The sequence below is a fragment of the Eschrichtius robustus genome, chromosome 7, assembly GCF_028021215.1.
Source record: "Eschrichtius robustus isolate mEscRob2 chromosome 7, mEscRob2.pri, whole genome shotgun sequence".
In the NCBI taxonomy this organism is placed as follows: domain Eukaryota; kingdom Metazoa; phylum Chordata; class Mammalia; order Artiodactyla; family Eschrichtiidae; genus Eschrichtius; species Eschrichtius robustus.
The window spans coordinates 14,160,766-14,183,875 of record NC_090830.1 but is presented as its reverse complement, the minus strand read 5'-3'; the positions used below and the strand labels follow the sequence as shown (position 1 = coordinate 14,183,875).

At 55.9% G+C, this 23,110-nt stretch overlaps 2 protein-coding genes across 4 annotated transcripts in view; one reads left to right on the top strand and one right to left on the bottom strand.

The window, feature by feature from the left end:
* Window positions 1-5,931, top strand: part of COG2 (component of oligomeric golgi complex 2) — a 41,438-nt gene extending 35,507 nt beyond the window's left edge. For 2 of the 3 annotated variants that reach the window (XM_068547633.1, XM_068547631.1), the window contains 5 exons: window positions 61-133; window positions 434-576; window positions 2,161-2,300; window positions 3,527-3,710; window positions 5,253-5,931. In XM_068547633.1, the coding sequence (XP_068403734.1) occupies window positions 61-133; window positions 434-576; window positions 2,161-2,300; window positions 3,527-3,710; window positions 5,253-5,354 (642 nt within the window). In that variant the 3' untranslated portion in view covers window positions 5,355-5,931. The remainder of the gene's footprint in view (window positions 1-60; window positions 134-433; window positions 577-2,160; window positions 2,301-3,526; window positions 3,711-5,252) is intronic. The other variant, XM_068547632.1, reaches the window with a different exon arrangement.
* Window positions 5,932-9,369: 3,438 nt separating this feature from the next.
* Window positions 9,370-22,032, bottom strand: AGT (angiotensinogen). Its single transcript, XM_068547625.1, has 5 exons — window positions 21,805-22,032; window positions 16,248-17,115; window positions 12,520-12,787; window positions 10,709-10,853; window positions 9,370-10,041 (listed from the first exon to the last, which is right to left on the bottom strand). Exons 2-5 carry the CDS (start codon window positions 17,074-17,076, stop codon window positions 9,850-9,852), a joined length of 1,434 nt encoding a protein of 477 aa, XP_068403726.1. The 5' UTR covers window positions 17,077-17,115; window positions 21,805-22,032; the 3' UTR covers window positions 9,370-9,849.
* Window positions 22,033-23,110: the final 1,078 nt, after the last annotated feature.

Sequence of the window (23,110 nt, the reverse complement as noted above, 5' to 3'; positions counted from 1 at the left end):
TTGACTCTTCCTTTGATTTATAAAAAGTAACTGACTATATAAAGTGCATATTTATTTCAGCTTCCAGAACTCTTGGAAACAATCAGGCCAAAACTTGAAGTGATTGGCTTTAAGAATTTTTCTTCTATCTCAGGTAAAAATGAATCTTTAGATTCAGCAAATCTTTGAATAAGAAATAATTTACAATGGAATTTTAGAGACTGTAGGATAAATTTTAACTAACCATTTTCTTCTCTAGTTGTAAGTCCTTGGTTGTTTCTGTATTCTGTTCTGTGTTTATAACTTCCTTGAATGAGATATTTTGTTTAATTCTAATAATTTGATTTGATTTGGTTTGTTGTAGTACGCTCTCTAAACACGTTGACGGTATTTAAAATAGAATTCACCCCTGGGCCTGGGTAGCGTGATTAAACACAGGCTTCTGTCTCTGCAGCAGCCCTGGAGGACTCCCGGCTGTCCCTGTCTGCCTGTGTGCCTGCCTTGAGCGACAGAATCACCCAGGACTTGAGTGAGTCTTGCTTCAGTCACCTGAAAAGTGCCCTGGAGGTTCCCAGGCTGTACCGAAGAACCAATAAGGTCAGTGCCCTCACTGAAAAGGATTTCGAGGTGGGGAAATATGTATCAGGAAGGCCAGAGAGGGAGGAAGTGGTTAAGCGAGGGACAGAAATAGGTTCTCGGGGGGAGAATCCGTCTCATGGAGAGAAACCCTATTTGTGAGAAGGGGGCTCCTCAGGAGACGTGGCGCAGACACAACTTAGGTAGTTGGACTTGCACAGCACGGACTTCTGGCCTTAAGGAAAAGTCGTATTTTCAAAGAAAGCATTTTAATAAAATATTTTTAAGTCCTACCCTTCTTTTGGTCTCCATATCTTATATTTGAAAAGATCTGAATTTACCTTATTTCTTTTATATTGTCATTAGAAGTACCTGCTTTCTCCTGTCTTTTACTGGATAAGGTATAAAAAAAGCTGCATTAAAAAATATTAAAGGCATTCATAAGGTGAAAAATTAAGCTCACACTGGTGTTCAAAGCCGAGTTCTGTGTCCTCACTTTGTAGAATGGGGATTGGGGGATTTGTTTTTACCAGCGTTTTAGTTTTCCCTCTTGAACTCTCATTTTCATGCATTTATTTATGCTCATTTCATTCTTGCTAGTTCTCACTTATTTTCCCTCTAGATTTTCTTTTCTCCCAGTTGGATAGTTGGGTTTTAGGCCATTTACAACTGAAATTATTCTCAGGAGCTGTGAGAATCCCCTGCAGCATTGTGCTCCTTTGGAATATCCCGGAGTTCCTACAGACACGCCTGGGCGGGCGGGGCCGCCTCTTTGTTGTGCCCTGAGCCTGCGGCCTGGTCTGCTGTCGGGGTTACACTTCCCGCCCGGCCCGTGTTCTGGGTGCAGCCCGTGTTCTGGGTGCAGCGAGCGGCTGGGCTGAGTGCTGAGCTGAGACCCAGCTCACCTCCGCTGGGGCTGTTCTCCTTTTCCTTTTAAAATCTGGGACACGCAGCAGAATTCCCATTTCTAGTGAGAGTACCTTATCTCCCGATTTTCTGGTCTGCAGTGGGAGAGACCTATTTTATTTTGCCAAATTCATTACTTTTCCTTTAGGAATCTAGCAACTTTTCCCTTTCTCTTCAACGGGGTGTTAACATTTACCAAGCGCTTGCAGCGTGGGTCAGACACTGTGCTAAAGACCTTATACCCTCATTAGTCCTACAGAGTGAGCGCCCGTGTCCTTATTCACGGATGAAGAAACCAAAACTAAGAAAAGTCAGACACCCTAGATCCTGACCTCTCAAATGGTGGTCTGTTGACCAGCAGCGGCTGGTCACTGGTGGGAACTTGTTAGAAATGTGCCATCTCAAAACTTGGCCTGTTCCCCTCCCTGCAGCACACACACGGAATCAGACCCGGGATTAACGAGGTGGCCGGGTGATGCGTGTGGGCACCAGGTTAGGGCGCCCGAGTCCAGTCGGCTCCGGGCGGCGTCCTCCCCGGCTCCCTCTCGGTCTCCGCGGGTCTTTCTGTGGACAGCGCTTGTATGTGTCTCCAGACTGGGACCTGCGTAATGCCCTTTTGAACATGAGGTTTGGGTAACTTACTCTCTTCCTTCTTTTTGTTTTTCTGTTCATCTCTAACCCCTACCGACATGATCCCAGGAGGTGCCGACGACCGCCTCCTCGTACGTGGACGGTGCTCTGAAGCCGCTGTACCAGCTGCAGAGCGGGCACGAGGATAAGCTCAAGCGAGCCGTGATTCAGCGGTGGCTGGCAGGCGCTCTCTCCGAGAGCACGCATAAGTAAGTAGCTTAAAAGCGGGCTATTCTGCACTCTCTTAGAAAAGCCCTAAGCCGGAGATCACTGGGACCATCACAGGCTGCTTGTAGATAAGGCAGTAAGAACATCCAGTGGCCTCATCGCTGGACAAGGCAGGGTGCGGGCACTCAGTCCCGTCCCGGCTGTGCTCGCTCCACCCCACCCAAGGCTCTGCCTGGCCTCGCCCAGCTCACACACCTTTCGGGGCCCGGGCACATTCCACAGTCCCCGCGGCACACTGCCTCGGACTGTCCTTAACGTCGCTTCGTGCAGGAATGTTCTGCAAGTCCAGGCACGCTTTCTCCTTTCAGGTCCTTTCTCTTCAGCTCTGTCAATCCATGATGGCTCCAGTCATGCCACATAATCAGCAGACTTGCGCTGGGGAGACCAGTGTAATCAAGGAAGCGGAAACGCTCACTGTGCAGTGTAATGACAACTGTTGAAGGATGGGTGTTAAAATCCTAACACAAACGAGAATAGGGGAGGTCTTCAGTATCACTGTGGTCGAACGTCTCTTCATTTCCGATTCCCCCTACTTTTCCCCAAATCCAGCACTGAGTTATGTCAGAAAGTATATTATTTGATTTTATTGTTGGATTTTGTTTAATTATTAATTTTGCAGTAGTATTTTGTTTCTTTCGACTACTTATGAGTTAAGCAGCATTTGTGAGTTAACTTAGAACATAACAATGAGTTATCATTACTGTTTCTGTGGGGAAATGTATTCCAAATGCCAAATACCCAGCTTGTAAACAAAATTTTGAAATATAACTCATTTATAATTTGGAAATTATATTGAAACTAGTTAAAGGCAATTAGTTTTATTTAAGGGCTCTGAAATACGTTTTAAAAGACGAGCTTTTCCTAGAACTGACGGCAAATGGGTTTGTCCCTTGCATTTGGGGAACGAGCCGCAGCTGCTCACCCCCGACACAGGAAAGACAGCTTGGCTTGTGATTCTCGCTTAGTGTTCAGGGCTGAAATTCTAGACACAATTCACGTACGTAGTTCTCATGTTCCGAGAGGATGCAGTGCTAGACGCTCAAGGCCCTGTTTTTCTTTCAATCTTGAGAAACAGTGTTACCGTGGCTGGTTTTTTTTTTTACTGGAATTGAATTTTCATCTTAAAAATCCCTGTTTTGGTCCACAAAGCTCTCGGGCGTGTTTGGCGTTGTGTCTCTTTCACCAGTCTGTGTGTCTCATGCCCAAGGTACTATGAGACCGTGTCGGACGTCCTGAACTCCGTGAGGAAGATGGAGGAGAGCCTGAAGAGGCTGAAACAAGCCAGGAGGACCACTCCCGCCACCCCCGCCGGGCCCAGTGGCGGCGGCATGAGTGACGATGACAAGATCAGGCTGCAGTTGGCCTTGGACGTCGCATATTTAGGAGAGCAGGTGACCCGAGCGCCGCTGTCCTTCCAGGGGGCCTGACTCCACATTCCGAGGGCCCGGCAGCCAGCTGGTGGTGCGCCTGAGCCCAGGGATGCTGGGAGGGACCGGGAGTCCATTCCCGGTGCTAGAAAAGAGGGCCAGGGCCCCAGACACTTGAAGGAGGAGGACGTGCCCCTAGGGAATATGAGAAAGAAAAGACAGACTTTTTGAGGTCCAGGGAATTGACATCCTTTTGGCTCGCTGGCATTCATGTTCCCGAAGCCGCTGGGGGTGAGCCCATGGGCAGAGATGGTGTCCTTTTGGTCCACTGCCTGGAACGTGCCTGATATGTCATGGGTGCCAGATGAGGGTCTTTTGAGATATTTGTTAGTTTGGCTTTAGAATAACTAGAGAAGCATCAGGCCATTGATTTCTCAGTGCGGTGCTTGAAAAATAGCACAGCTTCTTTGCTTCCCTGCCTGCGTTTTGTAGGTTTTCTATAAAACACAGATTTTAGAGTCACGGCGTGTGGGTGGACATTCACGTAGGTACCATCACGTAGGGGCAGGTGTGGATTCCGCGCAGGGCCTTCCGTCCTCACAGACCGTCAGAGCTTTGGGGTGTTCAGAAACTGGCTTTGTCAACTGCTTAGGTTGTCTGTTGCAGTAGATCCTCAAGGAAGACCTTTTTGCGAGAGAAAAAGAAGTGAGATCATAACATTCCCATCAGAAGATGCCTTGTTTTCTAGTCACTCTTTCATACAGTTCAGGGTCATCACTGAAAATCTAAATTTTTCCCCTTTCGGGTGAATTTAGAGATGCATTCTGGCAGAAGTCCGTTGCCTTGTTTCTTGATTTCTCAAGAGAAACTTAGAAGTCTTTTGGCAGGCAGGAAAGTTGGTTATAGACACATGAAGAGCAAACAAGCAAAAGAGTTGTGGGCCGGGGAGGGAAGGGAAAGGCAGTCCTCGACCCCAGCCCCCAGACGAGCCACAGCACGCCAGCAGAGACTCAACACTCGGTCTGGGTTTTTCCAGGTCCGCTTGTGCACGCGTGCGCGTGTAGTTGGGTTAAGGTGGGAAGGACGCCGCATGCTGCGTCTCTGTCACTGAAATAATCCACAGTAGCTGCTGTGCAAAGCTGTTTGACTTCATCAGCTTCTGAGAAAAGGTTGCGGATGGCACACTAAGAAGTGAAGGTCTCAGGCCGGTTGTTTTCTGAAAATGCTCCAGTTAAAAAATTACTTTATTGTTTCTCTTAGTGTGAGTTTCCTCTTCCAGCCCACAGAAGAGGCTCTTGTCCTGGTGAGAGTCTGATTCAATGAACTGACATAACGTAACACTGGCTTCTTAGACTGACCCCCCGAAATAAATTCTACGATAAGGAAATTTTTTTTTACTTCATTTATTTGAAAGGAAGGAATACCCTACCGGTCATTAGGGAACTGCCTTTTTCTGGTTCCGCGGAGGGTGAGGTGAGGGTGGATGTTTTGTCTCCTTCTTTGTAAGGGTCTCTCCACGTTCAGCTCACCTCGCAGTAACTTGATTCATCCCCGTGGCCTTTGCAGATCGAAAAGATAGGCCTGCGGACGAAGGACATAAGAAGCTTTCCAGCTCTTACAGAGCTTGTTGCTGCTGCTACGGACCAGGCAACGGCGGAGCAGCCTTAAGCATCTTGGAAGAGCCCAGGGGAGAAGAAGTTGGGCCTCGCGCCTGCAGGGAAGAAAGCGGCTCTGTTCTCTCACGGCCTGCAGCCAAGAAGCGCTCGCACGGGTCCCAGCAACGTGCCACGGCAGCCTCCCCCGCAGCCTGTTTGGGTTTCCTTTCACCCAAAAAGAATACAAAAGCCTTTTTCCGTTGTATGGAAGATAGTTTTTAACTAAGACATTTGAAACTTTCTACTATAGTTTACAGAGCAAATTATTTTATTTTTATCGTAAATCTTAGCGTGGCAGAGCTGATTTCTAAGATATGATTGAAGGAAATATATATATGAACGTAAAAAGTCGTCTCCCTGATCCTGCACTTAGAAGTGGCCGGCTGCAGAGGGGTGACCATACTGTGTGCAAACGCCCTTCTCCACGATGAAAGTAACTGCCCACTTCCTGACTTTCTAGAAGGCGCGGTCCTGGTGGCTCCCGTTCCCCCGTTAGGCGTTCAGGAACAGTGCACGTCACCCAGGCCTCTGACGGGAACGCGAACCAGCGCGGGGGGTTGGTCTCCTAAATAAAAGAAGAGTCTGCCAAAGCCTGTGTGCCTCTGATGTGTGAATTGCGCACAAGTCCGGTGCTCCTCAGTCATTCATGCCTGTGACGACGCGCCCCTCTTCTGGCACCTGCGGGGTCCCGTCCGCCCAGAGCCTCCCTTCGGGCGCGCGCGGCGGTCCCGGGCCGGGGGGGGCGTGGCCCAGCGCACCCGCCCGGCAACCGCCTCCTGCGCGTCGGGGAGGGAGAAGAGTGGGGAGTGCTGGAAGGAGGTACTGACAGCACGCGGCTGGTTCGTCGGCTCACGGGTTCACACGCGCGTGCAAGCGCTTGTGCTGGGCCGTGGCGTGTGCCCCTTCAGCCCGACGACGACACGAGAGCAGGTGCGCCTCCTGCTCTGCCTTGGCGTTTCCTCGTGTCTCAGTCCGGTCCAAGGTTAGCTCTAGGGAGAGAGAAGGGTGACCGGGAGTTAGGGGAGCAGACCCGGGAGGCCTCGGCAAGAACGAGGCGGCGGAGCCGGGGAAGTGGGGGTGAGGGGAGGGGAGCCCCCGGGAGAGCAGCGGGCACAGCTGGGCGGCGCTCTGGCATCCTCCCCCCCCCCGCGGAGAGCAGGAGCTCCGGCCCTGGCAGGGAAGGCCCTGCCCTTGGACGGATGGGCGTCCTAGCTCTGCGTGACATTAGGAAGCTGGTCAGAGGGACAGAGGGACGAGTGACACCACGGGAGGGGCTGACGCGAAGGGACTGAGCCCGCTCGGCCGGGGGCGCCGGCTCACCTGCCTGGGCTGGTGCTCCCTTGTGCGGGGCCGGGCCCGTGGGCGGCAGGGGCCGAGACGGGGAGGAGAGGTGGGTGCGGAGTGGGGAGAGCCGGCCCGCTGTGCCGCCTCGGAGCTGCACGCGCACCTGGGAGCTGAGGAAGGGCCTCGTGCCAGGAGGCGAGCCTGCAGCTCGGCGCGACGGGGTGCACTGCACGCGCTGCACCACCGCCTCTTCCGCATCCCGCGGGCTCCCTCGGGGCCTCGGCAGCCTCGTGCACGCCTGACGCGGCCTGCCTCGGCAGCCACGTGGCCCAGTCTCAGCGATGGACTCCGGCGCTGTCCCCATCTCCCCGGCTGCTTTGCCTTTATCGGTTGTTTCAGAACGTGGCGGACAGGGATACGGTTTATCAGCCCCTCCAACTCCAGCACTGTTGTTCCCAGTTTGCAGATGACGAAACAGAAACTAAGGAGTTGAGTCCGTTAACAGGTTTGGGATCTGATGACACCCCTCGGGGGCCACGAGGCGCGTCCCCTGGCCGTCCTTGGGCCGGGGCTCGTGCCCAGCTGGAATGTCAGATTGAAGGGACCTGTAGTTGTCGGATGATGACCTTGTCACTGGATAAGCACTCGCAACCCCAGGAAGACGCACGGTTGGCTGCAGAAATGTGTAAGAGAAACAGACCCCTACCGTTAATCCGTTAATATTTTTGTGTTAAGTGATCCACAGGACGTCGGTACTGAGTATTCTTGTAGCATCCTGAGCCGACTTCGCATTTGTAAAAGAGCTCCAGAGCAGAGAGCAGCAGGTCCGTTCGTGCACTGCCAGTTGCTTTTGGAGATAAGGCCGGGGCACAGACATCCCCTTCCTCTGGCTGCCATGGTGGCGCTGCCCCAGGTCTATCCAGGCGACTTCAGCCCAAAGCTGGGCACCCAGCGCCCTCACAGACGTTTGTCAGATGCAGGAAGGCATGTGCTGGGGGGATTGTTTTGAAGGGCAGCTCTGAATCCAGTAGTCAGCACCTATTTTGAAAATAAAAGCCGTTTTTCGCCCAAAGTTGTTTTAGGAATTACAGAAGACACCGTGATGGTTGTGGTTCTGATTTGCAGATGATTTGTGGTTCTGATTTGCAGATGCGTCTGTCCCCTCGAGACCCTAACTCCAAGCGGTGGGTCCTGACTGGTGGTGGCCACGTTCCCGTCTAGAAGCATGTGCCTGGAGGGGAGGTTTTGAGCATCGCTTAAAGCAGTGCTTCCTACATTCTAGGTGATCCCCGGGCCTCCTGCAAAGATGCAGATTCCGACTCAGGAGGTCTGGGCGGGGCCTGCGGGCCTGCCTTTCTCCTAGGCTCCCAGGGCAGTGCTCCCCCGGACGCTAGCGGAGGACCCTGCCCTTCCTGTGCAGCTTCTCGGGGCTGTCCTCACTCCTTGCCCTGCGGCCCCGTGTCACATCTCCTTTCTCCTCCTCCAGTCTCTCTGTTCCTCCCTCTTACAAGGAGGCCTGTGTCTGCACCCAGGGCCCACCCAGATAATCCAGGATCACCTTCTCACCTAAAGACCTTTAATCACATCAGCAAAGCCCCCTTTGCCATGTAAGGTCACATCCAGAGGTTCTAGGGATTGGGACCTGGGTGTCTTTGGGTTCCATTATTTAGCCTGCCACAGCTGCCCACAGATAGGCACCCCCCTTCCTGCCGTACTTTTGTGGAGCAGGACTTCCAGACAGGGAGGTCGTGACCTTTGTGTGGACTGAGGGCCGTTGACGTACTGGTGGTCGTTATTCAGTTATTCATTCAAGTGTTTCCCATTTTACAAATAAAGGCAGGGAGGCCCAGAGAGGCAAAGTAACTGGATCTGGGGCACTCAGCAGTCCGTAAGTGTTGGAGCTGGGCTTCCTGCCCAGCCGCCCATCTCTGGAACGCCTCTCATGTGCCCGGCACAGCAGACTAGACAGCTGGGAAGGACAGCGGTCTCCCCTGACATCGAAACTAGGGAGAGGTGTTCTGACTACAGAGGGGGGCTTGGGCGTGTGGGGAGAGAAGCTGAGCTGCTGTCCCCTGCCGGCCTGGGTGGTCCAAGGAGCAGACGCCCACCCCGTCACCACAGTTCCCTCTGGAAGAGCCGGGCCCTTGGAGCGGCTGCAGGGGCCCAGTCTGGGGTGGGCGGGGCAGCTCCTACAAGCAGAGCAAAGACGCTGCCCACTCCCAGCCCTCGAGCCTCTGGCTCCCTCCCCTGCTCCTTGGCCCTTACGGATAGTGGCCACGCTTCAAGACGGCTTAGACGGCTTAGTCAGGGACCGAAGGTGCTCTGTGTGGCCGGCCTGCGAGGGCCCACCTCCCTCTCAGGCTCTGCCTGAGATCTAGAAAGTGGGGGGGCAGGCAGGCACTCAGCAGACTGCGAGGCGTGTGCCCACGTTCATGGGTGACGATTTCTCTCTCCATCTTGGGATCCCAGGCACAGCGTGAGCAGCAATCCTGCAGGGCGTCCGGGAGGACGGGCGCCGCTGTCCCCCGCCCAGTGCTTCCCAGCGGGGTGTGCGCAGCTGGTCACCATCACCTGGAACTTGTCCAGATGAGGCTGAGGACAGCCTGTGCCTTCCATGAAAGCCCCGTCCAAACACGGCTCCAAGGCCTAAAAGGCCCTTTTGTCGGTACAGCCTGTCAGCTACTTTGCACACGTTTGTCCTGCTGCTGCAAGTGAAAGAGTTTTTCATTTTTGCTTATTGTTGCAAGACATTTATTAATAACGCAGGGATAGTCAGCTATGGGATTACAGTCTAACGTACATTCAGACGCTTGTGTTTTTTTTCATCGTGTGTTTTTCAAAAACCACAAGTATCAGGGGAAAGAAAAACTGAGAAACCCGGAGAAAGGAACGCATCGTGGACCACTTGCAGGTCATCGTCACACTCAGTAAGCCAAAGGTGAGCCTGGGGCAACGAGAAAGGGGTGTTTTAATTTTAAAGCCCGATTTCTGTCCTCGATGAAAAAGGAAACCATTTTCGGTTTCACAAACAAGCTGGTGTGTTCAGGCTCCTTCAGGAGCAGTGGCCTGTACAGAACACGGCTCGTGGCCCTGCATCCCCCCAGCCGCCCGGGAAGGATGCTCATTGTACGCAGTGCGCGTTTCCCAGGAGGAGCGGCCGCTCCCGGCCCCCGGTGGACTCCGTGGAAGAGAACGGGGACGGGTGGTGACACGGGCGGCGGGCCTCACGCGGCGCTCAGCGGGTTGGACACGCGGCCCAGGAAGTGCAGGGCGGCCGAGTCTCGCTCCAAGACGGCCAACAGGAATGGGCTGTTCAGGGTCACCTCCAAGACCTCGGGCCCAGCGGGCTGCGGTGCGGACTCCGTGGGCTGCTCTCCCTCGTCTGCTTGTAGCTCAAAGAGAACGCTGTTCAGCACCTGCAAAGCAGCGAGCCTGGGGGTCGCTCCTGAAGGCCGGGCCCGGGGGAGGACCACTCTCCAGCCTGCCCGCCCTCCCTCGGCCCGACTCACACGATGTGACGGCTCCTCCCCAAAGTGTCCCCCAGACCCGCCCGTCTCCACCTTCCCCTGCTGTCCCGGGCGGGTGCTTCTCTCTGCGAACTCCGCGCAGAGGGCTCCGGGCCCACGACTGTGAGCCGCCCGGCCTCCCCTCCCTCCCAGCGTGCAGGCGTTTCTCGGTTGCGGGCGTCCGTCGCCCCCTGTGCCCCTGGACCGTCCGTCTGCTGCTAAGTGCGTCCCTGAAGCCGGGAGCTGTGTGGCGGGGCCGGCAGCCGGCCTAGAGGCCCTACTGCCCGGGTCCCAGTCCCCACCCTGCTGTAGGATCTGGGGAGGACCCGAGGCTGGGCCAGGCGGGACAGAGCCCAGAGCGCGTGGTGGGGAGAGGTTTGCTGCTCTTCAGCTGTCCCTGGAAAGCCCCAGAGAGCTCTGGTCACTTCTCTGCCACCCTGGGCCCCCAGCCGCCCGGCCATGCGCTCCCCTCTCTCCTCCTGCCCCCCGGGCCTCCTCTGTGTCCCTCCCGCCCGTGCCTCCCAACCCCGGGAACACACAGAGCCCACGTCAGGCACAGACGCCGGCGGCACGATACCTTTCCAACTCTGAGGTTGACATCGCTGATTTTGCCCAGGTTCGCCTCGGCGCCCAGCAGGGTGGGCAGCTTGGTCTGGGCAAGCAGGTCCTGCAGGTCGTAGGACCCTTTCAGTGTCAGCTGGGGCACGGTCAGGCGGATGGCCCTGGGGAGACGACACACGGTTACCAAGCTCCCGCTGTGAAGCCCCAGGCCACGCCAGACTCACGGAAGACCCGTGAAGCCGGGTGGCACGTGTCCCCGAAGGAGGGGGCGTTTGCCACCCTCACCCAGCTAGGGTGTCTCGGGAAAATTTTCAGCGACAAATGCAACAAAAAAACCCTTCATTTTCTTTGAAATTCTGTGGGAGGGATGTACAGTATTTAACAACGGTGCTCTCTGGGGGTTGATGTGAATAGTTGTCTATTCGTTTTTCTACTCCTTTTTTAAGTTGGCTGCATTGAAAGCGTACTCGGTTAATTTTAAAACGCTGTCCTCTAAGGTAACGTGTCGTGTCTCACTGACTACCTTTCAGTGGTGAGCTCCCCGTGGGAGGGGGAGAAGGTACAATGTCAGCTTCTGTGCCGGGCATGTCACTTATGTCAAGTCAGTTCACCTCCATGTACTACCTCTGCCTTCCTTGGGCACCCCTGAGAGCCCATAGATGTTTCCAGCGATGTCCCAAACCCTTACAGGGTTGACAGTACACCCATATCCAGAGCACCACTATTCACAACAGCCAAAATGTGGAAGTGACCCAGGTGTACATCAGCGGATGGATGGATAAACAGACCGTGGCAGATCCCACAATGGAATACTCTCCAGCCTCAGAGAGGAAGGACATTCTGACACATGAGACAACATGCATGAGCCTTGAGAACGTTATGCTCAGTGAAATAAGCCCAACACAAAAGGACAAATACTATATGATACCACTTATAGGAGGTACACAGCGGAGTGGAATTCATAGAGACAAAGTAGAAGGGTGGTCGCCAGGGGCTGCGGGGAGGGGAAATGAGTTGTTAGTGATTAATGGAGACAGAGCTTCAGTTTGGGAAGATGAAAAGTTTCTGGAGACGGATGGTTGGTAGCACAAAAATATGAGGGTATTGATGCCACAGAGATATACACTAAAAAATGGCTCGGGTGGTAAATTCTATGTTATGTGTTTACCACGAATTTTTAAAAAATGACTTCAAAAGAGTTGACCTCAGGAGGCCCTCTGTGCCCCTTGGTGCCTGTCTCAGAACAGACTTCTGGACCCGCTGCTCCGGGCCTGATATGTAAGCAAGTCTAATGCCCCAGTGGAGGGGAGTTACTTTATTCCCGTCACAGGAGGAAAGAGGAGCAGATGACCCAGGCAGCAAACTAGGGGAGTCCTGGAGTCGAGCAACACCCCGAGAAAGCCCCCCTGCTCCCAGGGCTGTTGAAGGGGTCCCAGTGCTGCTGGAAAGTCCGTCCCCCGGAAGCTGTTGGAATGCAGCGGATCACACACGGCCAAGGTCCCCTCTCAGAGGGCGTGTGGACCGTGGGCCTCCCAGCCCTGTGGGTAAACGGAAGCAAAGGGAAAAGCGGGCCCCCTCCTCCCCTACCTCTCCTGCACCCAGAGAGAGAAGACAAATCAAGAGCTGGGTCCACGGACGGAGGGGGCACTGCTGGGTGGTGGGTACTCAGGCACCATCACCACCCCACCCACTGGGCGCCCAGGGCTCGGCCCACACCGCGCCCACGCCCACCCATGCCCCCCACTGCCCGGGCAGAGCCGCCCGTGCAGCTCCCCGCTCTCCAGGGGCGCAGCCCAGGAGGGTCCAAGCAGTCTCCCGGAGCCGTACCGGGGAGAGAGATTCTTCATCCATGTCAGGAAGGTGTGCTGGAAGGTGACGGCCTCCACCTGCCGCAGGTCGGGGGCGCAGTGCGGCTGGATGAGCAGCAGGCAGGCGTTGGCGCTGAGGGGCACGCGGGTCACGGAGAGGTTGTTCTGGGTGTCGCTCCAGTAGTGGAAGGTGCCGATGCCCGAGAGCATGGGGACCGACACTGAGGTGGTGTTGTCCACCCAGAACTCCTGGAGCCCCGGCAGCAGGGAGAACCCCTTCATCTTTCCTGGGGACCCGGCAGGAGACAGGAAGGGAAGAGTCGGGAGAGGGAAGGTGGGAGGCAGGGCTGGCTGCAGAACCCCTTCCCCTCCCCCTCCCCTCCCCCTCCCCCTCCCCTCCCCCCTTCCTCTCCCCTTCCTCCCCCTCCCTTCCCCCTCCCCTTCCCCCTCCCCTCCCCCTCCCCTTCCTCTCCCCTCCCCTCCCCTTCCCCTCCCCCTCCCTTCCCCTCCCCCTTCCCCTCCCCTTCCCCTCGCCCTCCCCTCCCCTTCCCCTCCCCCTCCCCCTCCCCTTCCCCTCCCCCTTCCTCTCCCCTCCCCCTCCCCTCCCCCTCCCCTTCGCCTCCCTTCCCCTCCCCTTCCCCCTCCCCCTCCCCTTCCCCTCCCCCTTCCCCTCCCCTTCCCTTTGCCCTCCCCTCCCCTCCCCCTCCCCTCCCCTCCCCTCCCCTTCCCCCCTCCCCCTCCCCCTCCCCTCCCCCTCCCCCTTTCCCTCCCCCCTCCCCGCCAAAGCGTCGCCCCTGCCCCAGCCCCAGGCTGCTCTGCACTTTCCTGGCCCCCAAAGTTCACGAGCCCCAGGACCCCCGACCATCAGTTCTTCCTCCTGCAGAATCTACCAACTGCCAGTGTTGAAGGCGTAGTCCACGCCAGGCCCCAACCTGAGGCCCACAAAGGAAACCAGCTCGAGGACCCTACCCTGCTAATAACCAGGTAAACTCAGACCCAGAGTTGTCCTGGCCCCAAGCCTGGGCTCTGCCATGCTCACTTTAAGAAACAAACAACAAACCAGAAGAACCACTTTATTTCTTAGAGCCGTTTTAGGTTCACGGCAAAATTGCGAGAAAAGTGCAGGTCTTTCCCATACGTCCCCTACTCCCCCCTCCCCAGCACACAGCCTCCTACGACCAGCATCCCCACTAGACGGTACGTTGGGTAACACTGAGGAACCGAAGTGGCCACATCACTGTCACCCAGAGTTCCAGAGTTCACACAATTCACGCCTGGTGCTGGACGTTTTACAGGTTTGGACAAACACTCAATGGCGTGTCCACCGTTATACTAGCGTACAGAATAGTTTCACGTTTCTCCGTACTCCTTGCTGCTAGGGACAGACAGACGATCCAGTGACCAGTGGATGTGAGCAGAAGTGCTGTGTGCTACCTCTGTGCTGTGCCCTGAGCGGGGCGAGCCCTCCCTGTCCCCTCCCACCCCCAGGGGCGGGCTGTGGCATGGGGGTTGCGGAGCTGAGCTGCCAGCCGGCTCAGCTGTTGTTGAGCAGCTTGCTGAAGGCGCTGGCACCTGGGGACACACCAGCGTATCCCTCCCTCCGCAGTCCTCCCAGCCCCTTGAACGGCCCATTGTGTGGTTGTTCCTGGGAGAACAAGGTGAGGTTGAGAGATGTGCCCATCGCAGAGTGGTCCCGGGGCACCTGGCACTTGGAGGTCTGAACAGAGGTGACTTAAATGAGTCCGGGGTCTCCAAGGAGAGAGGGGGGAGGGAGCTGGGGGCAGGGAGCCTGGGTCTTGTGAGAAGGGAGTGGCCAGGGCACCCAGCCTCTGCCCTGTCCTCCATCCTCGGAGCCCTGTGTCTACAGACAAGGTCGGCTTCCGGGAGGGCTGTGCACGAGGAGCTGCAGTGTCCGTCCTCTGGCTCCCCAGGGGACCACAGACCTGGCAGGAGGCTGGTTAGTGTATAGGGAAAGAAGGACTAAATTTTTTCCACCAACAAGCGAAAAGGGAAAGAAGGGTGCTGCCTCCAAAAAGATTTGGGAGTCTGAAACGAGGCTGGCTGCCCGCTTCTCTCCGCTCCGCTGAAGAACGCAGCACCCGGTCCTCATCCAGAGATGAAGGACGTCTCGCCAGGTCAGGAAAACGGGTGTGGCCCTTTCTGGCACCAGCGGCTCTCTGGCTCTGCCTCTTGGGCGGCAGGCGTTTCGCATTGAGCTCTCCTCCCAGGCGCCTCTTAGGGATGGCGGGCCGAGCTCACAGGCCCCCTCCACCCTCCACGGGGTGCGGCCGCCCCTGGCTGCGTGGCCCCTGCCTGGACTCCGCTCCCGGGACCTGTCAGCGCGGGGACCTGGGCCCTCCTGGGGTTAGTGCCTTCCCCCTGCTCCCAAAGGCAGGCTGGAGGCCTTTTCTTTGCAGATTTTCAGCCTTCCAGGATATTGTCAGAGTAAGAATAGGACCGCGCTCTGTTCAGCCTTCCCCCGTCCCCACGGCCCTGCCCTCCGACCGCCTGCTTCCTTGTCTCTCGGCTCTGCTAGTTGCCCGTCCTGATGGCACCTCACGTGCAGCCTCCTCAGCCCACCCCTCCGTTCACAGAGCCGAGACCTCAGGGCCTGTTCCCAGGAGAGTTTGCCGGGCAATTGCACAACCTTCCAACCACTCACCCGGCCTCCGGTCCCCGCAGTGCGGGCCAGGGATGACCTCTGAGCAGAACGCCTGCCTCTCAGCTCCCAGACACCCACAGCTCCAAACTCCCAGCATCACATCCAAAGTCTCAAAATCTGGCCCTGACCCATCTTTGTGGCGTTGCCTAACACTGGTCCCATTCTCTCCTTCTGAGCTCAGGCCAAACAAAGCCGCTCCTGTTCTGGTTCCTCGCCCTGACCTTGGCAGCCTTGCACCACTTCCCAGGCCTTCCTTCTGTCGTCTCCCAGGTGACGCCCCTCGCCGATGCGCTGAGCCCCGGGCCACCTTCCCAGAGCGCCTTACCTGCAGCTCTGGGGCTGAGGCACTGGCCCGAGAGGTCCAGCTTTCTGGTAAACCACAGTCAGCAAGCTGGGGTCGGGGCCTGTGCGGCCTCCCTACTTGTCCCCTCTGAGGCGCCAGCTCAGAGTCTTGCAAGTACTACATCCTCAACGATTGTTTTTGAATGAATGAACAACTTGTGTCTTAGGGATTTTTTTTGGTAATAACCTCTCCCAATATGAAAGTGATGTAAGCAGACTGGTTATTTTTGCATAGGACAGTAACCTTCTCAAGGACGAGAACCCTTGATCTTCTCAACAGGCAGGAACCCGTCCCTTCTGAGCGTGGAGCTGGGCCACAGGGCCACGAGACGTGAGTTTGGAACCCGGGACCCCCGCTTGTGGCTCTACCATCGGAAGCGGTCCCTTTGTTTCTCTGAGTCTGTTTCCTCACTGGTAAACAAAGGCAATCACGCCTCTCACCGCATCACGAGGGGATTCAGTGATGAAAGTAAAAGGATACAGTGCAGGAGCTGCACATAGTAGGGCAGCAGCGGGGGAGGCGGATGCTCGGCCAATGCCCATCCAAGGAGCCCAGTGGGGCAGCCACTTCGTCCTCCGTGAGGGTGGCCCCAGGTACTTCTCCACATCTGCCACCCTGCCCCTCTCCAGGCCCAGCCCTGCTCAGCTGAACTGAGACGTTGGACATTAAGTCCGTACAGACAAAGAACTGCCACCCTCCTGCACCGGCCGGGGGCAGAGCCCCCCCCGAGGGCTGGCCTTACCTTGGAAGTGGACGTAAGCGTTGAAGAGCAGGGTGCTGTCTGGGCTGACCCCTGTCAGGGGCCTGCCCATCTCCCACCCTGTCACAGCCTGCATGAACCTGTTGATCTTCTCGGCGGCGAGATCTGGGTCCGTGGACAAGTCTAGCGAGCGGGAGAGGGTGACAGGGGTGATGGCAGACAGGCCCTGCACGAATGGCTGCTTCAGGCGCAAGCCAGGGGCCGTGAACAGCCCCACCACCGTGGACAGGAGCAGCCTGGCCCGGCTGCCGGCCCCGCCCTGGGCCACCAGGAGGCCCTGGATGGTCTGCAGGGCGGACAGGACCTTGTGACCATCCAGCCGGGAGGTGCAGCCCTGATCCTCCCCCGGGACGCCCAGAAATGCCTGTAGTCTGCTGGCCGTGGGGTCCAAGGCCCCCAGGTAGAAAGAGGTCAGGGTGCCAAAGAGAGCCACCGGGGAGAGTACAGCCCCGCTGGCCGCGCTCCGTGTCTCGCTCAGCATCTTGTACATGTGGAAGCCCATGAAGTTGAGCAACATCCCCACGTTCACGGCCCGCAGCCGGTCTTCGGCCTCCAGCTTCTGGGTGGCTCGAACCAGCTGTTCACGCAGGGCCTGCTCATCCACGGCGGACGACTTGGCCTGAATCGGGACAGGTGTGAAGGTCGGGTCTGGGGGTGACGCCGCACTGGGCTTCTCCAGCTGGTCACAGCTGCTCTTGCTGTAAACAAGGAGGTGGAAGGGGTGTATATACACCCGGTCTGCAGTGGCCAGGCGAGCCCAGGCCAAGAGGCAAAGGACGGAGGTCCCCAGGCTCAGGCCAGCAGGCGCCATCTCTGACGGGGTGCTCGCTTCTGCGGACCCTGAAATATTCTGTGAAGGGTGAAAGAGGATTATTGAATGCCCTCTAGCAATATTCCCTACAACCAGTCGGCACAGGAGAAATCCATCCATGTCTTACAGGTGTCAGAAAGGAAGTGGTTCAGAGCTCTGTGGAAAATATCTGTGTATATGATCGAGGTGCACATTGCACTGTCACGGGCTGAGTTGTGCTTTCGCGGGGTTTTATTTTGGGGTTGGGCTTGGGTTTTGTTTAAATTTTAGAGTGGTGAGGATGCCTGAATGTGAAGACATTTGTAGATTTTAAAGAAAAAATATGAAATGGTTCATTAAGTCAAGTAAAAAATGTAAACAAATGTTTTCACAAAATATCGCAAGCATTTTTCTTCAAGAATATGTGAGTGGCTTATGTTATTTTTACCTTGTGCTAATTAGTGATATGATGCTTTGGTCAATAATTACATGTTTGACAGAAGAGTAATATGGAAACATTTTAACTTATTTTTAAAGGAACACTTTGAGTAAAAAAGTATCATGATATTTATGCAAAAATTTAAAAATTCATATGTTGAAGTTGATGGAAGAAATGTTTACATATTGAGGTATGGGGAAGTCATTCTGGCTTATCCAAAATGTAGCTGGGTGGCCGCTGCAGATGTGCTTTCAGACATATTCCTGCATCACTGAGAACTTGAAATTTCTGAACTCTATCAGACTCAAGGACACCACCAGCCATTCTCAAAAAAATATCAGCTAGCAGCTGCCAGCTGCAACCGTATAGTCTCAAGGTCTCCCCTTGTAACTATGCAACCTTTTTGGACCCCAACCAATCCTTGCTAAACAAACACCCTTACTTCTTGCCAGTTCCAATCCTAATTCTTGACAAACAGCTTATGTAATTTTGCAGTTTTTGCCTTTACAAGGCTCCTCTATTTTGTTGTCTGGTGGAACCCAATTCAAGTGCTTCCTGTATCCGTGTCTCCCTGCTATAGTCCTCAGTTTGGCTCAAATCAAAGAGTTTTCTATTCCTAATATAGATTGTTTATTGATTATTTTCGTCAACAAAGTCCTGACCCCCAGTGCCTCAAAGTGTGACTATATTTAGGGACTTCCCTGGTGGTCCAGTGGTTAAGAATCCGCCTCTCAGTGCAGGGGACACAGGTTTGATCCCTGGTCGGGGAACTAAGATCCCACGTGCTGCGGGGCAACTAAGCCCACGCGCCGTGACTAGAGAGAAGCCCGCTCGCCGCAAAGAAAGATCCCACGTGCCACAACTCAGACCCGACGCGGCCAAAACAAAAAACTAAAAATAAATAAATATTAAAAAAAAATTTCTTTAAAGTGACTATATTTGGAGACAGAGTCTTTAAAGAGGTAATGTAGGTTAAATGAGGCCATCAGGGTGGCCCGAATCCAGTCTGACTGGTGTCCTTATACGAAGAGGAGATTAAAACACAGACAGAGGGAGGACCGCTAGAAAATACAAGGAGAAGACGGCCAGGAGACCTACCGCCTGCAGGCCAAGGAGAGAGGCCTCAGAAGAAGCCACCCCTGCCAACATCTTGATCTTGGACTTCCAGCCTCCAGAATCATGAGAAAATAGATTTCCGTTGTTTAAGACCCCAACGTGTGGTACTTGTGGCAGACCATGGCGCTAATATGCCCACATGGTTATGGCTATCAGTTTTCCCCAGAGAACAAAACGTGGGGCAGACAGCAGGTCTCTGTGGGCCTCCAAGCCCCAGGGTAGGTGGCAAACCAGCTTGGAGTACACGACTAACACACACAGAGGTTTTTCCTGTGTTATAAATCAGCCTGGCGAGAACAATCCAGCTGTGTAGTATCCCCTGGGGAATGTTCCCCTCATTTCCCAGCTATGTGTATAATCTAAGAATGGAGATCTCAGATTTGTTTGGTACGTGACAGTTCACAAAAGCCCTTTCCCATAGATCATCCTATCTAACCGTTACACGATCGCGTAAGGAAGGAATTGTTTCCCTTCTTTGCAGACACACAAAGGGGAGTTCCAAGATGTGGAGAAATGTTCCCCAGGTCATACAGCAAGGATGTAACAGACATCCGATTCCAGCCTACTTTACTCTCCCCCGGTGCTCAAGGGACTCAGCCGGGAAGCCTTAGAAACTATGAAGACCTGGGCCTCACCCCCAGACATGCTAACTAAGGGGCCCTGGGGAGGGGTTTGGGAAGGGGTGTTTAGTCTCCCAGGGGTCTCAACATGCAGCCGGGACTAAGCACCGTGGGCTCAGGCCGGGGAAGCCCAGGCATCCCTTACCTGTGTCAACCCCACACCAGCTCCCTCTTCCCTGCTAGTGGAATCCCCAAGGAGCTCTGTCACCCTACCAAGCCCCACCCACCAACAGCCGGATTTCACTGGTCTGTGTCGCGTTCTCCCAGGCGACACGGATGTGCCGCAATGGTTTAGAACCTCTCCCTAGACACGGGGCACCCGGGGCGGGCGGGACAGTCTCCAGCACTCTTTTGGCTCAAGAGCCCTGCGATTCTGCCCCAGCCTCACCTCTGGCCAAGAGCACGGGAGTGGGCCGAACCCCTGGGAGAGGAAGTTCTTGGGCAAGCTCTGCTCGTTTATTCTGCGATGGTTCTCACTGAGAGGATGCATGCTGCCTGTATGGCTTCATTCATTCCTAGCCATTTTTACACGGCACCTCCCTCATTGTTCTGAAGGGGTGTGCTGGACCACCAGGCTACCTCTCAGCCTCCGCATCCTTCCCCATCCTCCCCCAGCCCTCCCAGAGCTGGCCTGGGCCTCCTTGGAGCTGTGGGACGTCACCACAGTCTCCAGGTCACCTTGAGGCCTGGACGGTTCCTGCACACCCATGCACGGCCGGTCAGCATGCTTTCCTCCCCCAGGCGTGCTGACTGCAACTGCTCTAGGCCTCCAGCTCCCACACGTTGTGTGCTCGCCCTGCTCTAGGCGCCGAGTTGCCAAGGGAACTTTGACCTCCGGTCTCAGCCCCTGCCTCCCCTCCTTCCAAGGCATTTGACACAACCCACTGTTCCCACGAGGAACCACACGACACGGAAACAAGGGACAGAAGATTCTCCCCTCTTCATAGGCCCTCCTGTTACGCGGGCCTAAGTTGCCAGCTGACGTCTTGTGTAAAAGGATGTAAAAGGCCACAGCAAGTCAAGTCGCCAGGGAAACCGCTGGGGCCCGAGCGTGGAGCACTCCTTCAGTGGCAGGCCTGAGGGTCCCGGGTGGGGGCCAGGCAGGTAATCGCAGCCCCACGCTGGCTTCCTGGAGGCACAGCACCATTTCAGGTGATTTCTGAGACTGTTGCTGGCTCTCAGTTGTGGTCCGTGGCTGCAGCCCCGGTTCTAAGTCGGTGCCCGGCCGGCCTGGCCTGACGCCCTCTCCTTGGGTTCCATTCTCTTCCATGCCCCCGTCCTTGGCCTCCCCCTTCACCAGCCCCTCCTCCTAGGCTTCCCTACTTCTCAGGGCCCTGTGCGTAAGGATAACGGTGAGGACGGCAGCTAAGGCATATATAAGGAGGTTCACTGTTCTAGCGATTTCAAGGATCAAGTCCTCCAACCCTCACAGCAGCCCTACCTTCCTGCCCACGCCTCGCCGCCGCCAGATTTCATGCTGCGACTGGCCCCGACACGCCTGGCACTCTGAACTCACTCCCCCTGCCCTCCTTTCCCTTCCCCATGGCACTGGTCACCTGCAACACTCTGTGTCACTGAGTTATTCTTTTATTTCTTCTGTTTAGCATGTACTGCCATGCTAAGCAATGAATGCAAATCCCACAGGAGTGAGATTCTTGCTCTGTTTTCTTCACTGATGTGTCTCACATTCCCCAAAATGTGCCAGCAAGTACTCGACAGGTAGTGGCTAAATGAATGGGTTAGTGCTGTTTTGCAGAGGAACAGAGAGGTTCAGAGACTTGCTCAAGGTCACACAGCCAGTAAGAGACAGATCTAGTATTCAAACCCAGAGCCCCTGACTCCACAGTCCACACTGTTAAGCACTAATCTATACTACTCATGAGCCAAAGTAATAAGACCATGTCTTTTTCGTTTATTCTAAAGTTTAGGAAGCACTTTCAGGATGTATTAGCACTCTTAATTTATAGCAAGTCCCTGAGCAAGGGAGGCCAGGCGTTGCCATTGGCTCCATTTTATAGATGAGCAAACCAAGGCTCAGGGAGCCTGGGACCAGAGCCAGCACTGCCTCAACAGAGCTGCAGGAGACAAGGCCACCGCTCCCCTGAGCCCTGCGCGGACGCAGCCCCGGGCTCACTGAGCCTGCCCTTCCCCCCAGCTCCACTGCCTGCACAAGCCTTGCTGCCCCTCTGGCCAGAAGAGGACCCAGTGGACTGCTGACCGTGGTGAGTCTTCTCCCAGGCCAACCCCGCAGGACCCAGCCCTGCTCAGAGGGAGAGGCCAGCCTGCCTGCCGCTGAGGGGAGCAGGTCCCCTGGTGAGACCCAGGGTGGGCTCAGAGGAAGGACAGCCCAGGCCTGGGGGAAGAGACAGCCTCAGCGACTTTAGTGGTAACGTCCACTGCAGCCCAGGTCACCACTGGCCCCTGGCGCCTGGGTCCTGGGTGCTGTTTAGCCGTGGCCTTCCGGCAGCTCTTCCCCTGCCCCCAGCAGAGCCCCCAGCTTTCCTCCCACAGCGGACAAGCCCCCCGGCCGGAGAGAGCTGGGGAGGGGTAGGTGCGGAGAAGGCTCCCACTTACCTTCTACTCTGGTCCCCAAGACAGGGGTGGCCTCTTCCTGTGGCTGGGCCGCTGAGGCCCTATTTATGTCTGCAGGGTGGGGACCGTGCCGTTCCGAGGCTGCCCTGTGTTCAGGCTCGGGACAGGGGTTGCATCACGGCGCCGGGCCGTGGGGGTGGGGGCCTCAGGCAACTGCCCGACTAGAGGGACGGACGCCAGGCCAGGCGACTCTCACTCTGGGCCTCCGTCCAGGAAGCCAGGGAGATCGATGCACGCTGTTGCCTCTGACAGACCGAGCCGGTACACGGTCGAGTTACACATTTACTGAAGTTCTCCCGAGCAGAGGCTGCTGTTATGGGACACAGGAGTGTCCCATGTGGTGGTGTAATGCGTCTCGGCCCCCAGATGTGATGGCCCGAGGCCAGCCGCCCAAGCCTTGGACCGGAGTCCCCTTGGGGTGTGCTTCTGAGAGGCCCCAAGGATGTGCGGGCTCATGGGCGCAGCGGGAAGGGGAAAGCCCCGCTCAGGTGGCCTGGGGGTGGCCTGACCCGACGGCCCTGAGCGGCCCAGCCGTTGTCCAAATAGCCACTGGGCGCCCACTCCACGCGAGGACCTCTGACAGGCGTGGGGAGAAACACACAACCAGCAAAAGCATCTTCTAGAAGCTGGTGATTTATCTGGGGAGACCATTAGACACTCACTAGACTCAGACAGATGGGAAGGTGCCCACAAAATGCTTTCAGATTGTGAGCCACATCAATCCCTTAAAGCTGGGGAAGGTCTCAGGGTTCTCCCTGTCACTTGAGTCAAACCTTGAAGGATAAATAAGTTGGACTTGGAGGTTAAAGAAGCGCTTTTCAAGGGTAGAGACAGATATGACAGTAACAGAGGTGGGGAAGCATGGGGCTTGTCCGGGGGTCACCAGCCAGCCCAGGGGCTGGAAGCGGGGGGCAGTGATGGCAGCAAAACTGCCGCTGCTCCTGGGCTGCCCCCCCCACCCCGGGGATGGCGAGAATCCCCCAGACACAGAGTTTCAGGCCAAACTCTGCAGGAACTGGAGTTGGCACACAAGATGCCAGCCTGGGTCTGGACCGTGTAAAGTGAGTGACAGGGAAGGAAGGATGCTGGTTGGAGCCCGAAGACCACTTCAGAGGGTAGAGGCGACGCCCGGAGAGGGAGGGATTGAAGACATCTGAGCAAAGCGAGGGGCATGATGCTGGACTTCTCCTTCAAAAAATTCACTCTAACAGCGATACCGTCATAGGAGGGCCGGAGGAAAGACGAAGAAGGTACAGGCATCACGTTTCCAAGCTCAGGCTACTGAGAG